The sequence below is a fragment of the Thunnus thynnus genome, chromosome 5 (genome assembly GCF_963924715.1).
Source record: "Thunnus thynnus chromosome 5, fThuThy2.1, whole genome shotgun sequence".
NCBI classification, from domain to species: domain Eukaryota; kingdom Metazoa; phylum Chordata; class Actinopteri; order Scombriformes; family Scombridae; genus Thunnus; species Thunnus thynnus.
The window spans coordinates 20,567,514-20,580,318 of record NC_089521.1 but is presented as its reverse complement, the minus strand read 5'-3'; the positions used below and the strand labels follow the sequence as shown (position 1 = coordinate 20,580,318).

At 38.3% G+C, this 12,805-nt stretch overlaps 1 protein-coding gene across 2 annotated transcripts; it reads right to left on the bottom strand.

The window, feature by feature from the left end:
• Window positions 1-392: 392 nt before the first annotated feature.
• Window positions 393-12,220, bottom strand: incenp (inner centromere protein). 2 transcript variants are annotated; one of them, XM_067589950.1, is made up of 20 exons: window positions 12,002-12,220; window positions 10,726-10,874; window positions 10,489-10,599; window positions 9,673-10,382; window positions 9,509-9,554; window positions 8,118-8,290; window positions 7,951-7,981; window positions 7,661-7,748; window positions 7,406-7,546; window positions 6,879-6,896; window positions 5,217-5,326; window positions 5,013-5,133; window positions 4,669-4,776; window positions 4,151-4,302; window positions 3,876-3,996; window positions 3,112-3,192; window positions 2,427-2,462; window positions 2,153-2,215; window positions 1,882-2,035; window positions 393-655 (listed from the first exon to the last, which is right to left on the bottom strand). In XM_067589950.1, the coding sequence occupies exons 2-20, from the start codon at window positions 10,863-10,865 to the stop codon at window positions 480-482; spliced, it is 2,580 nt and encodes an 859-aa protein (XP_067446051.1). In that variant the 5' UTR covers window positions 10,866-10,874; window positions 12,002-12,220; the 3' UTR covers window positions 393-479. The 2 variants fall into 2 exon arrangements, with proteins under 2 accessions (XP_067446051.1, XP_067446052.1); XM_067589951.1 differs by lacking the exon at window positions 6,879-6,896 and having other exon boundaries at window positions 12,002-12,219.
• Window positions 12,221-12,805: the final 585 nt, after the last annotated feature.

The following is a 12,805-nucleotide window of genomic DNA, read 5'->3' as shown; positions in this document are numbered from 1 at the left end:
ATTTTAATGTAATGTAATAAATCCTAAACATGTTGCTTCTACTATCATTTACACAGTCATTACATGCATTATACAAATTAAAGTTTTTACAAATAATCTGGCAAAAAAACATCCAAACATTCATAACCCACTGAGTTATGATACACACTCATTTTCCCCTGATGCTTACAAGAGTGGAGCATCAACTTAATCACTTACATTCATGATATTTTACATAACTAGTAAAAACATTCCTAAAACTTTATACTGAAAACATTGAGGCTGTCGACACCTCTCCCAGACCTACAGAGGACCCATCACCCAGAGCACTCTGTTCAGGTGGAGGAACCTGACCGAGTGACCCGCACAAGAATGCCAGTATGCATGTAAATGGCAATAAAGTCTCCTGAATCTTGAAAACACTTAAAACTTTATTGGAAGGACTTTAAAACAAAAATGAAACTTTATACAGTACTACATGTATCAGTGTAGACAAGACGTTACATGTTTTTAATTGGAGGCGAGTGCCACACGGCAGAGCTGGTGCGCTTAAAATAGCGCGGCTTGCTCTTGTAAAAGATGTTTTCCAGTTTTGGTGGTTCAATTGTTCCGAAGAATGAGTCCATGTCGGGAGGGTTGAAGTACTGCTTCATAATTATCTGCTGCAGATTGTGACCTGGAAGAAGGGAAGAAAACATTCAAATACAATTCATTTAAGACTACAGAGCAAGAAACTGAAATCACACCGAGATAAGTAGCCAAACCTAAAACAGGTCTGCTATAAACAGCTAAAAGACATGTTACAATGTAGATCATGTGTCTGAGATTAACTCCATTTGGAATAATTCAGAATATTATAATAATTCCTGTTCACTAAACCCCTCCCCACTTAGTTACTGTTGCTATGCCTGTCAAGTTTTCCGAGGCACATATCTAAGTACCAACGATAACAGATTTACAACTCAAAATTCCTTGATTTAAGAGTTATACGAAGCACGTTTCTCATTTCTATGTGCTGACCTTCAATTTTGTCAGCTGAAACTTCAGCCTCCAGTTTCCAGCTTGTATTAAAACTAAAATTCCTGTATGCACTTGATGGCTTCATACATACTGTGCTAAAAGACTAAAAGATTCAGCGTCCTCACCAGCTGATGATCCACTTAGAAGACATGATAATAAAGAAACAGCGTTCTTGTATTGCAGCACAGAGCTAGTTAGTCCTAGTATTATAAGTATGAGGAGGAAAAATGTCAGATTATTGTTTTTTTAAAGTCTAACATAACCCAGTTCAGCTGCTTATCTTACATGCTTATTTGTTATTTTAAACAGAAGGTTTTCACTTTTAACATTACAAGAGAGAAGACTTTAAGAATGAGGACTGACCAATGTGGTTGGTAATGTTTGCTGGATGCTGGAGTATTAACTTTCCCAAATGGAATAAGGAGAGCAGAGCTGTTAACATTAACACTGACAGCATCCAGGACCGGCTTCCACAGGGAGGAAATATCACACAGTGGATGAGACAGTCCTGAACGAGCTTTTTTTTTTTAAAAAAATCTGTAACCCCACAAAAACTACTGGAGGTCATCGGCTAGTTAACTGGACATGCTAATGACTGCAGCCTATGTTAGATCAGATAAACACACTGGTTTAATCCAGTCCTTATCTGCTCTTGTGTCTTGATTTTGGAAAAAGACACCACTCTCTTTTGATACCAAACATCTCTCTTACTACAGCTTCATCATCCAACGTTGGACAGACCTGCTATGCCTTCTTATAGTTGCAAAGCTATGATTGAACATTTGCTGTTTGGGGTTTAGCAAACGGTCAACTGGAGAAAAAACAAAACAAAACTGCAGAAGTTCATCAAAATAAACTGCAATTATACTAATTCATGCATACCTTCTGCCCAAGATGGAATAGGTTTCCTTGGAGCAGACTCATCATCAGTAGAGTCGTCACTGTTCTGGTCCATCCCGTAATCTTCAGCACTTTTGGACAGAGTCAAAGGTTTGTTTCCGCCCTTTGGAGTGATGGAGTATGACTGTGGTGATTGCTGCAGAGGAGGATGAAACACATTTATGAGTCTTTAATCTGATAAGAGATTTCTATCATGTGTTAAAGATTGAAATCAGTGGAATATTTGTGCCAAAAATGCATAATTTAAATTTACCTCAATATCCACAGTCACGTTGAGACCACCACCTTTTCCTACAGGTGTAGTCATCACAGAACGCTGCAAAGATTAAGAAGAAACACTAAATATGTCTTTCATCTGTTTAATAAACCAACAGAAACAAATCCACAGAGACATCTAAACATTAAGATAAATTATTCATGTGTATTAAAACACCTTTTCTTGCCTTACATGCACAAAAAGAAAGGAAAAAGTTTAACATGTTTGCTCAAGGCTTATGATGAAAACTGATAAACTACAAAAAGCTTACCTCGATATCCACAGTTACATTCAGGCTAGAAGCAGTCTTCAATACGGAGGAGCAGAAAAAAAAGAGAATCAAGTTTAGTTATTACACCATTAATAAGATTTCCTTCATAAAATACACTGAGGATATCATTGATTAAGTAACCAAAAGTTATTTCCCATAGTTACCACTGCACAGTTATCTGCAATATCACACGTACAAGAAAATATCTAAAAGAAATGATCAGTTTATGTGGTTGCCTGGTCGTACCCCATAGACTACTACATATCTACTATATTACACTACATGTATACTAAAGATGGGAAGATTCACTGATTCGCATCTGTGTTTTTTTAGAGGTCAAAAAGAAACGGCATAAATGAGATGCTTACTGAGTAGCAGTACTAGAGAAACACATATGTAAAATAAAAATGGCACTTTTTTTTTTAAGCATAGCATCATTCTTTTGCATTGTGTTGAATCTGTATCTGTCTCTAAATCTACTGTATGTGTTTTAAAAGAGTTGGTTCACCCATATTACCATGGAGTTGGTGGATAACAAAACTAAAACTATCTTAATGAAGTAAGAAAATCTCTGAGTTGGATGAACCTCCCCTTAAAATGAAGAATAATTAACCTTCAAGTTAACTTTTACCAATGTTCAACTGTGTATCAAAGCTCGAAGTGTTATTTTCCTCTGGCAGCTTACCTGTGCAGCCTGTTTAGCAGCAGCTTCTCTCTCTTTAGCAGCTTTCTGTTCTGCAGCTAACCTCTGCTTCTCCTTCTCCTCCTAGTGGAACAAAAAGCACATGAACAACCAGGCAGCTCAGCAGCTGAAGTAATAACCTCAGTGTTGCTGAAACTCTTATTTTAAAATACAAGTGGACTGTTTATCCAGAGTTATTACATGGAGTTTAAGGTTTCCTCACCCAATTCAGTCAAGAATCAAACTCATTTCATGAAACTGTGCTACTGATCAATGATTCCTCTAGTTACCAAAGTTGATTTTTTTTTTTACACTTTTCTTTTCTACTCTTTTTGTACTTTCTACTGCCAGTAGTTTGTCTGTCTGACTGTAAAGGATCAGCTGCTGCAGACAGTTTTCAGGAGTCAAAGTGCTGTATTAGTAAATTTTAATTGTAATAAACACCATGAATGCTCAACTCTCCCTGAATCAATGAATGTAGATTACAGAGCATCAGTATGGAAAGTGGAGGTAGATTATGCTGCAAATGTGATCTGAGAAGTTTTCCTACCTGCTACATGTGGCTGTTTGATAACATGTGACCACTGAATTCATGATAACTGACATGAATTCAAGATGCTCACAGACACACAGATTTTGGGTTGAATATGATTTTAAATAAACGCCACATATCTCCTCTACGGACAATTAACAAGTTATTTTTCTTATCCAGTGTCTGTGCACTATAAAACATTCAGACACATGGTGAAGATATTTCAATTTCTTACCTGTTTTCTTTTTTCCTCAAGTGCCTTTCTTCTCTCCTCCAGTTCTCTCCTCTCTTTCTCTCTTGCTGCTCTCTCCACTTCCCGTTGCAGGGCGAGAGCTTTTTCTCTTTCCACTCGCTCCCTGAAAATCAGAAATCAAATCAGTAAAACAAACTCTGAACAACTATACATCTTTGTCTTATGGCCTTAACTAATGTTACTATGTTCAAAGATTATTAGGCTACTTAGATTATAATGTATGTGTTATATAGCTGCTGTTAAAGACGATAGATAACCTTTCAGCAGCAGCTTGTCGCTCTCTCTCGCGCTCCTGCTCCCTCTTCTGCTCCAGGGCTCTGCGGGCTTCAGCCAGTTTACGAGCTCGTAATTCCTCCTCCTCCTCGGCCTTCTTCTTAGCCAGTAACTCCTCCTGCCGTTTCTCTTCCTCCTTAAGTTAAAGACAAAAAAGAAAAACATGAGAAAAGCCAGATCACAATGCGTAATAGCAAACAATTAAGTTACTAAAAACATATTTTCTCTATAAATAAGATTAATTATTTTTATGAAAACCCTAAAAGAAATCTCAGCAAATTGTTAGAAAGTTTAGGTTACAACAAATCTAAATTTGGGAGGACAACATGATCCAACCTACAAATCGCTCTGTACTACATGTAGTCTGTCATGTTGTCATTTACAGCAGTAGTGGCAGAGCGTTGCTGCTTAATGATACACGACGATACACACCTCCAGCGTGCACCAAAGCACAGCCACAGAAATAAAAAATAAAATTGATAAAAGAACATTGTCTCACTACCTGCTGAATCTTCTTCTTTCTAGCCTCTTCTTCCAACTTCCGTTTCTGCTCAAGCTCCTCCTGGCGTTTCACAGCCAACTTCTTCTTGGCCTTCTCCTCTGCTTGACGCTGCATTAACAAGACACAAGATCGATGATCGTTAAACAAACTGGTTCAATCTGTTTTTAAAAGATGATTCTTCTGGCATTCTTCCTTTATTTGATAGCAACAGTAGAGGCACGGACAGGAAACAAAGGGACAGAGGGAGGATGACATCAATGGACGGTATCCCTCATAACCACTTGTTTATTGGACGGCCAGGTTCAGTCCATTATGAGGTGAACATACATCAATTAGTCGGTTACCTTGTCATTTTTCTCGTCAATCTGAGCCATTTTTTGCTCAATCTTCTTTTTCTTTTCTTCTTCCCTCTGCTCTTCTTTGATTTTGGCCTCATACACTCTTCTTAGCCTCTCATCCCTCTTCCTAGAACACAAATTTAAAAAAATTAATTTGGAACAAATGATGAATAAATCACTCATATATCCAGAGTGTATAATAAATTTAACCTTTTAAGTTCCTCCTGCTTCTTTTTCTTGTCCTCCTCCATTTTCCTCATTCTTTCCTCCTCTTGTTCCTGCTTCTTTTTAAGTGCTTCCAGCTTGTGACGCTCTTTCGTCTAAGAAAAGAGAAAACAAGGAGAAAATAAGTTCAAGTGAAATTAGGAAACTCGTGTCATCCAAAACAGTAAACACAATCTTATTGCAATAGGTGGCAAATGTCACAAAAATCCAAAGTAGCAGGTGGAGTGCACTAGTGTGGAAACAGATCACCTCCTAAAGTAAAAACACCAGATTGTAGGAGTTGGCAGATAAAACATAAATCCACAACAGACTGTGGTCTTGAAGAATTGAATCAAGTTTGTGTTCACATCAATGAACTAAAGGTCATCTTCCAGCACTCTGACCTGTGATTACTGGTCTCTAAAGTTCTGTCTGAACAGCTTCAAATAACTTAAAATAATGGAGAGGGTCAAATACAAACTGACAGTCACCTTTCAACTGTGATTTATACTTTTTTATACGATGAGATTTTTAAAAAATAATCATCAGTATTGTAGATATAATGACTAAGTGGGTTAAGGCAAATAATAGAACAGCTAGAACAGTCTGGTAAGTTCAGAAAATGACATCACTTTACTGTAATGCAGCCTTTAAAACCAGGAAAAGACAACACTTATATCACTGTTACAACCTCAAAAACCAATCAAGGGGGATAAAAGGGAGCAACACATTAAAAATGAGCCCAGGAGAAAGGAGGAAAGGGGAACGATATCACAATATCCAAAATCTAAGACAACAGCTAGTCTCATATCACGATATCGATATAATATCAATATATTGTCCTAGTGGCAAGCAGTCGCAACAAACTGTGATAATCACCTAGTGTACCACAACTGTGTCCAAATACCAATAAGAGTTGCTAAATGGCATTTATTTATTACAAAACAAGTTACTCTTAAACATGATCCAGACCCCTAAAAAAATAGGGGAATGACATAATCCTCACACCGTACACCTCAATCCACTGACACACCCACAGTACTCACTGGAGCTGTGGTGAGCTGCTTAAAATAAACTCATAGAAATGTGAACTCTGATTAAAATGGATTTTTGCTTTAGTTTCTATTTCAGTTCAAATCATGTTTTGAAATCTAGAAGTGAGGTTACAAAAACTACTGTAGGTGGTTTGAAGTGTTGTTAGAATAAAACACAGCAAGTAATGAGCATTAGTAACCCAAAAGATCAGAGATGCCATCAACTAACAAATGCAGGTGGGGGTGAAATGTGTGCTGTAAAGCCCCTTTCACACGTGGATCCTGCATAGCAACAGGGCTCGATAAGGTTTTAATTGGTCAAATGTAATGTAGGTCTGCTTGCTATATGAAAAAGCAAAGTGTAGGGAGTCTGACATCGAACCCTTTGAGCACTTTATGGAGAGACATCCACTGTTGTTTGCAAAAGAGCCCAATGAAAATCAGACTAAATCCCAAATAATCATACAGACAGAGTGTCTTGTTTTGGAGTCGAGATTCACTCTGACAGACTAATGACAGAACATTTAAAGTTTAACATGGATGTGGGAAAGGGGCTTATCTAAGAAGCACTATCAGATATTAAAGACCACCAAATGCCCACAAACAACATACAGTGCTCCAACATTACACTTACCACTATACCAGTGTTCAACTGGGGAAGGGAGAAAAAAACATCGTCATCCAAATAAGAGGACCATAAGATTTGACTTCAACACAAAATGTGAGCTATAATATTTTTAAAACTTAAAAACAGACACTCAAGGATTTTAATAGATATCTGTGACTGCATTACTGCGGGCTCTATAAACTGATTTACATTTTTACCTGTTTGTGTGCTACAAGCCCCGAAAAAACACTTGACGAAGAAGATTCTGGTTTTAAGGAAGCACACTGACACTAACTGCTAAATTACAATGGAGGTTGTGCAGACACAGTAATCCGTTTTCAATTTACTGCAAAAGCACAAGTCAGTTTTCAGCCAGTGGAATTTAGAAAGTATCACCTGTTGTGTAATTAAAACCAGTTCGACCAGTTTAAATTCAAAAAGCGACAACAATATAAACGGTGACGAAGTTGAACATTTTCAGTTTTATCATGGAGCTAGATTTGAAAAGTTACAACAGTGTTGTTGCTTTCCAGTGACTTAAGTGTACAACTCACCTTAGGATCAGTCTTCATAGGAGTCGTGTGCTTAATGAAGGACTTGATAACAGCAGTGCGTCCGAGGGAATTCGGGGTCATCATGAGCAGCTGATTCTTATGTACAGTGTGGAGAAAAGATCTCATATTGGGTCTGATTGCCTATTTAAAAAAAGAAGCAGTTCTGAATTTTAAAACATTGCTATTTGATTAAGAAAGCATTCTTTTAAATTTTTAAAAATTTCCACACAACACAGATTTATTTGTGCATCTTACACTTTGGCTTTTCTTGGGAGGAGACATCCTCTTTGTGGGACTTTCCTCTATAGTATCTGGTGCTTTGCGTTTGGTGCTCTGACTTGACCTACAGACACAGAAGAATTTTTAGACACCACACAATTTTATCTGAAAACAAATTGAAGTGTTCCTTAAAGGAATACCCCAGTTTTTAAACCATATCTACATGTAATGATGCTCCACTGCTTTCTGTATTACAAGGAAGCCAATCCAGAGCAGACATGTAAAAATACACACACACACACACACACACACACTCACTAACTCACCTCCGACTTGACTGTTGTTTCTCAGCGACAACTGAAACACAAAAGGCAAATATGTATTTAGAACATACAAGTTGCTATTTGGTGCAAATCAGGTTTATATTCAACAAGAACTTTAATGTAACATTGAATTAAAAAGAACCATGTGATAAAATGAAGGGCGCTCATACCTGGTCTCCGGTCGGGAGTGCTCACTTTTTGTGCCAGTTTGGGAGAGTTTGCAGCCACAGAACGAGTAATGCGCCCAACAGATGGATTTACTTTCTGGGTAATCTCTGGAGTTTGCTTAGATTCTTCAGCTGCTGCATTAACCTCTGAGCCTGCAGTCACCGCTTCTGACATCCTATAGCAATGAATAAAAAAAATCCAATAAGAAACATTTAAAACAAGTAAACATTGAATTCATGTCCAGTCATCTGTGGCTAAAGTTAAGTTATATAGACTAATTTACCAAACACTGTTCAAATGGCCACTATTGGCCCAGTGAGGTCATTACAGCCCCATCAACTGATTTTGGCTTTTCTTGTCAAATCAAATGGTGAAAAACAAAATGTATTTATAAAAAGGACTCAACTTTTAATAGCCAAAAAAACTGTAACAATCCGATGATTGCAGCCACAACCCCCAAACATAAAACAATGGCAATAAAAGCTGAACGAGGTGGAAAAGGTTGTAGCTAAAATACAGCTGAAAATCACTAGAGGCAGATATTTTTTGGGATTCCTGCAGGTCATGGGCTTCCTGCGGGATGGGAGTCTATTTCACTATTCATCATTTGACTGGGACGGAACAGGGGAAAAAAGTCAGTCAACAGGAGTGGGTGGGATGGGAATCTAATAACAATACCAGTGTTTTTGGTACTGCCAACGTACTGGCCAAATGGTGTGAAAAAACAAACAAACTGTGCAGTAGAACAGAAGAGAAAAGGATGCCGAGGACATCATATCAAAATAATTTCATTGCCAATAGACCCCCCAACAACACAGGAGCAGGATGGGATGGGAGTCATTCTTCCGGGACTGGGATGGGACAGGAATATTTCTCTTTTCTCTGACATGGGTTTGAGATGGGATAGGAGTAAAAATCCACTCCTGTGTCACCCTCTAATGGTCACCATGGATATTAACCATGCCAAAATAAAGAGCTGAAACACAGAAAATTGCTATGTCTCCTGCATTTTTTTTAATTACTATTTTGTTTGTTTAGTATTTTCTTCAGTTATATCAGGTATGTTGTTGTTGTTTCTTTGGTTTTTGTCTCTTATCCATATGTCTCTATTCCATGAAATTCATATGTAAAGATATAAGAGAATGTGGAGATGTTTATTTACTAAATGATGGAACGTATGAATTGTATGGCACATTTAAAGAGTTCAAAATATAAATAAATAAAGCCCCATCAACTGAACATCTCTACATAACCTCTGAACGAGCTTAGAGATATTGCATTCAACAGTCACCTGGTGATGTAGCTTAAATTCTGGAGCAAAACATTTTTCTCTTTTCCATAAAGTCAAGAATATATTCAACCATGCAAAGAAAACATTTTAGTCAATACTCACGCCTCTCCATCCTCCTCCTCCTCAGCAGAGTTATCAAGAGAATCATCTACAATGAGAGAAAAATAGCCTAATATCATAGACCGCTTAACGAGAATCAGTGTGGAAGAATTTGTAGAAGTTTTGCATTTTGGGTCACAATAAACAAAATATGACCCATTTCTCACCACCAACACTGCTGCTGCATGTGGAGTTGCCCATGCGAGCCATCTTCCTCTTAAGCATGGAACGGCGTGAAGCACGGCGAACAGACTCCTGTGTCATACTGTGTCGCAAACCAGCCAGGGAGTGACGGATCTTGAGAGAGCACCGCACAGAGCTCCGCCTTGAGCTTTGACCTGTGCCGGCTATTGCTATTTTAGCAGCTGTACGACCAGGAGAGCGCTCCAGATTCTTAACGAGCTCAGCAGACAAGCGGTCTGCTGAGGAGATGCTGACGACGACCTCAGGTGAGGGTATCTTGGATGGAGGCTGGGCAGCGCTCCATGTGCCATCCGGCTCATCTTCTGCATTGTTCACTCCTTTATTTTTATCCACCTCTTCATCCTCTGCCACCTCAGGCTTTGTTTGTTTGTTTTTGCGGGTGTTGCGTTTTGGCTGTGTGGCGGTGCTGCTTTCAGGCTCAACCTCTTCGTCCTCTACCAGCTCTGGCTTCTTGTTCTGCACCTCTTCAGTTTTACAGCTGCCACGTGGTGACTGGCTCACATCCTCTACCACCTCAGGCTTTGTTTGTTTGTTTTTGCGGGTGTTGCGTTTTGGCTGTGTGGCGCTGCTGTCTTCAGAGGTGGAAGCCTCTGGAACGGTTTGTTCTTCAGTAATGAAGTCCAGTGACTTGATAGAGGAGCCACGAAGATTACTACGCTTTCCCTTTGAAAATCTGGACAGTAAAGGGACATTTTTAGAATAATAAAAAGCGTAACATGTTTAAATAAGTTCAGATTTAAAGAAATGCGACAATGAAACCAGTAATGAAAGCAACTAACCTTCGCTTGGCTTGATTATCTTCTTGACGCCCCAAAGATACACGCTTCCTGCGGCTATTCTTTTTCTGTGATGGTGTTTTTGGCATTAATTCAGGCTCTGCATTGAAATCTCTGAAATTAAAAAAAAAACCTCATTAGTAAAACACTGAAGACAATTCAAGAGACGAACTACACATGACAACAAATTTCTGAAGATGGAAACCTGGATGGAGACCTAGCCAGGTAGACTAAGCCCACCTTGAGAACATGCGGTTGGCCTCTTGTTGGATCTCCTCAAGCCAAACCATGTGGACATTGTCAATGTCACTGATGAATTCTTGTGCTTTGCCATCGAACATTTGCATGAGCGATCGTACAGATGAGAGTATGGAGCTCATGGTGACCGCCTGAGGGAAAAATTGCTCTATTAAATCAGGACAAGCTTGGACAGGTTTGAGAAAGCAGAACAAATAAAAGGTCAGAGTGGTTGCAAAACGCTTTAATGTGCATTTTGACAAAATGGATACATATTTTTCCTTTAGCATGACTATTTCCAGTTGTATTAAACTCCCTCATCGGAAACCTGTAAAATCCACTTACACTAGTCCACCACCAACTTTACACTATACACATAATCACATAAGTCTATATTGGCATATGATGTTAATACAGATGATTTTCTCCAACAAGACACATAGTGTGTGTAAAACTACCTTTTCTGTTCAAAGTTAGCTCATTTCTGTCTGCTTGGATTTGAAAACTCAATTCAGCTTAACCCTCTGGCTCCTCCCTAATCATCACGTAATAGGAAAGACCTATTTATACCTGGCAGAGCTGCTGCCAGGTATAAATATCAAAACACTGGCTGGTAGCAGTATACACAACACAACCACACTAAACAATTGAACTGTCATGCCGACTAGCTGCCAATTCTGGTTAAAATTAGCCTAAAGATGTATATATCTTTTCAACTTTAAATAGTTGTAGGACTGTGTAGAACAAAAAAAGATTAATTTTTTCTTACTCGCAAGCAGATTGCATTGATAGGTAATAATTACGAGCTGCATATCTGCAAAACAAACTAAATAACAGTCATGTTTTGCCCTGTCCTTGTCTTTGTATTAGTTGGCGCATGCGCTGTGTTTTCCGTTTACGCGGATTGAAGCTATTTAAAAACAATGAGGTAAAAGCTACAAAATATATATTATAATGTTAGTTACGTTAACGTTACTGTGCCAGTGTCACATCATATAACAACAAAACAAAGCAGGAAAAGTTAGTCTGACATAAACCGAGACGTTTTAAAATGTGAAGTTAACTTAACGTTAGCTAACGTTTCCCAGGAAACAAGTTAGCTTCGATTACATTGAACACTAAAAGTCTACCAACGAGCATGCAAACACCAAAAAGTCAAAATATGATGATGAGATGAGGTCCTGGGGAACACAATAAGTTAATTTAGCGTTACTAGAGTTGACGATAAGGTTTTTGTTTCCTGCTAACGTTAACTTAGCTTTACTTTACTTTTTTTTACCTTTGGTATCCGAGTTTCTGAAATGGAATCCGATGTTCGCCGCTCCGCTAAGATTAAAAAGCGAAATCTATCGCATACTGACGTGAAAATAAATGTGCTAAAATAAAAAAGTCTCCACTTTTATTTACAGCTGTTGTGTAAAACACACGCCCGTCACAGACGGCAGCAGCAATAATCCCCACTGACCCGCTGAAACCGTTTAACTCGTTCAAAACTTAGCCAACCAATCCCGAGGCGAGGCTTAGTGACGACAGAAGAGGGGTGTTCGATTTGATAATCTTAGAGTCCTGAAAGGGCGGGACCGGTCCTTAGAACCAATAGCATGCAATGGTGCGGGGTGCCTAAACCGTCGACATGTGAATACAAATCGTGCGAACCCCAACGGAAGTTCAGGACGGAGTGACGTCACAGCGCAGATTCAAATCAACCAATTGATATCTGGCAGGATTTGCTTTGTTCCGCCCAGGTTGCTCAAAGAGCACATGCGTGTTTGAAAGCAGCTTCATAATTACTATTATTATAATGATGATGATGATGATTATTAATAAGAATAACAACAACAACAACAACAATAATAATTATAATTATAATTTTTATTTATAGAGTGCTTTTCAAAATCAATGTTACAAAGTGTTTCACAAAGGCAGCAAAATAAAATAGATCAATCATAAAATCATTAGGTTTTAAAAAACAGATAGGACAATTTAGTGCATGAAAACCAATTAAAAAACAAGAAAAAAGGAACATTTTAAAGGGAATAAAAGACAGTTCAAACAAAAATTAAAACTCAAGTAAAATCAGAGG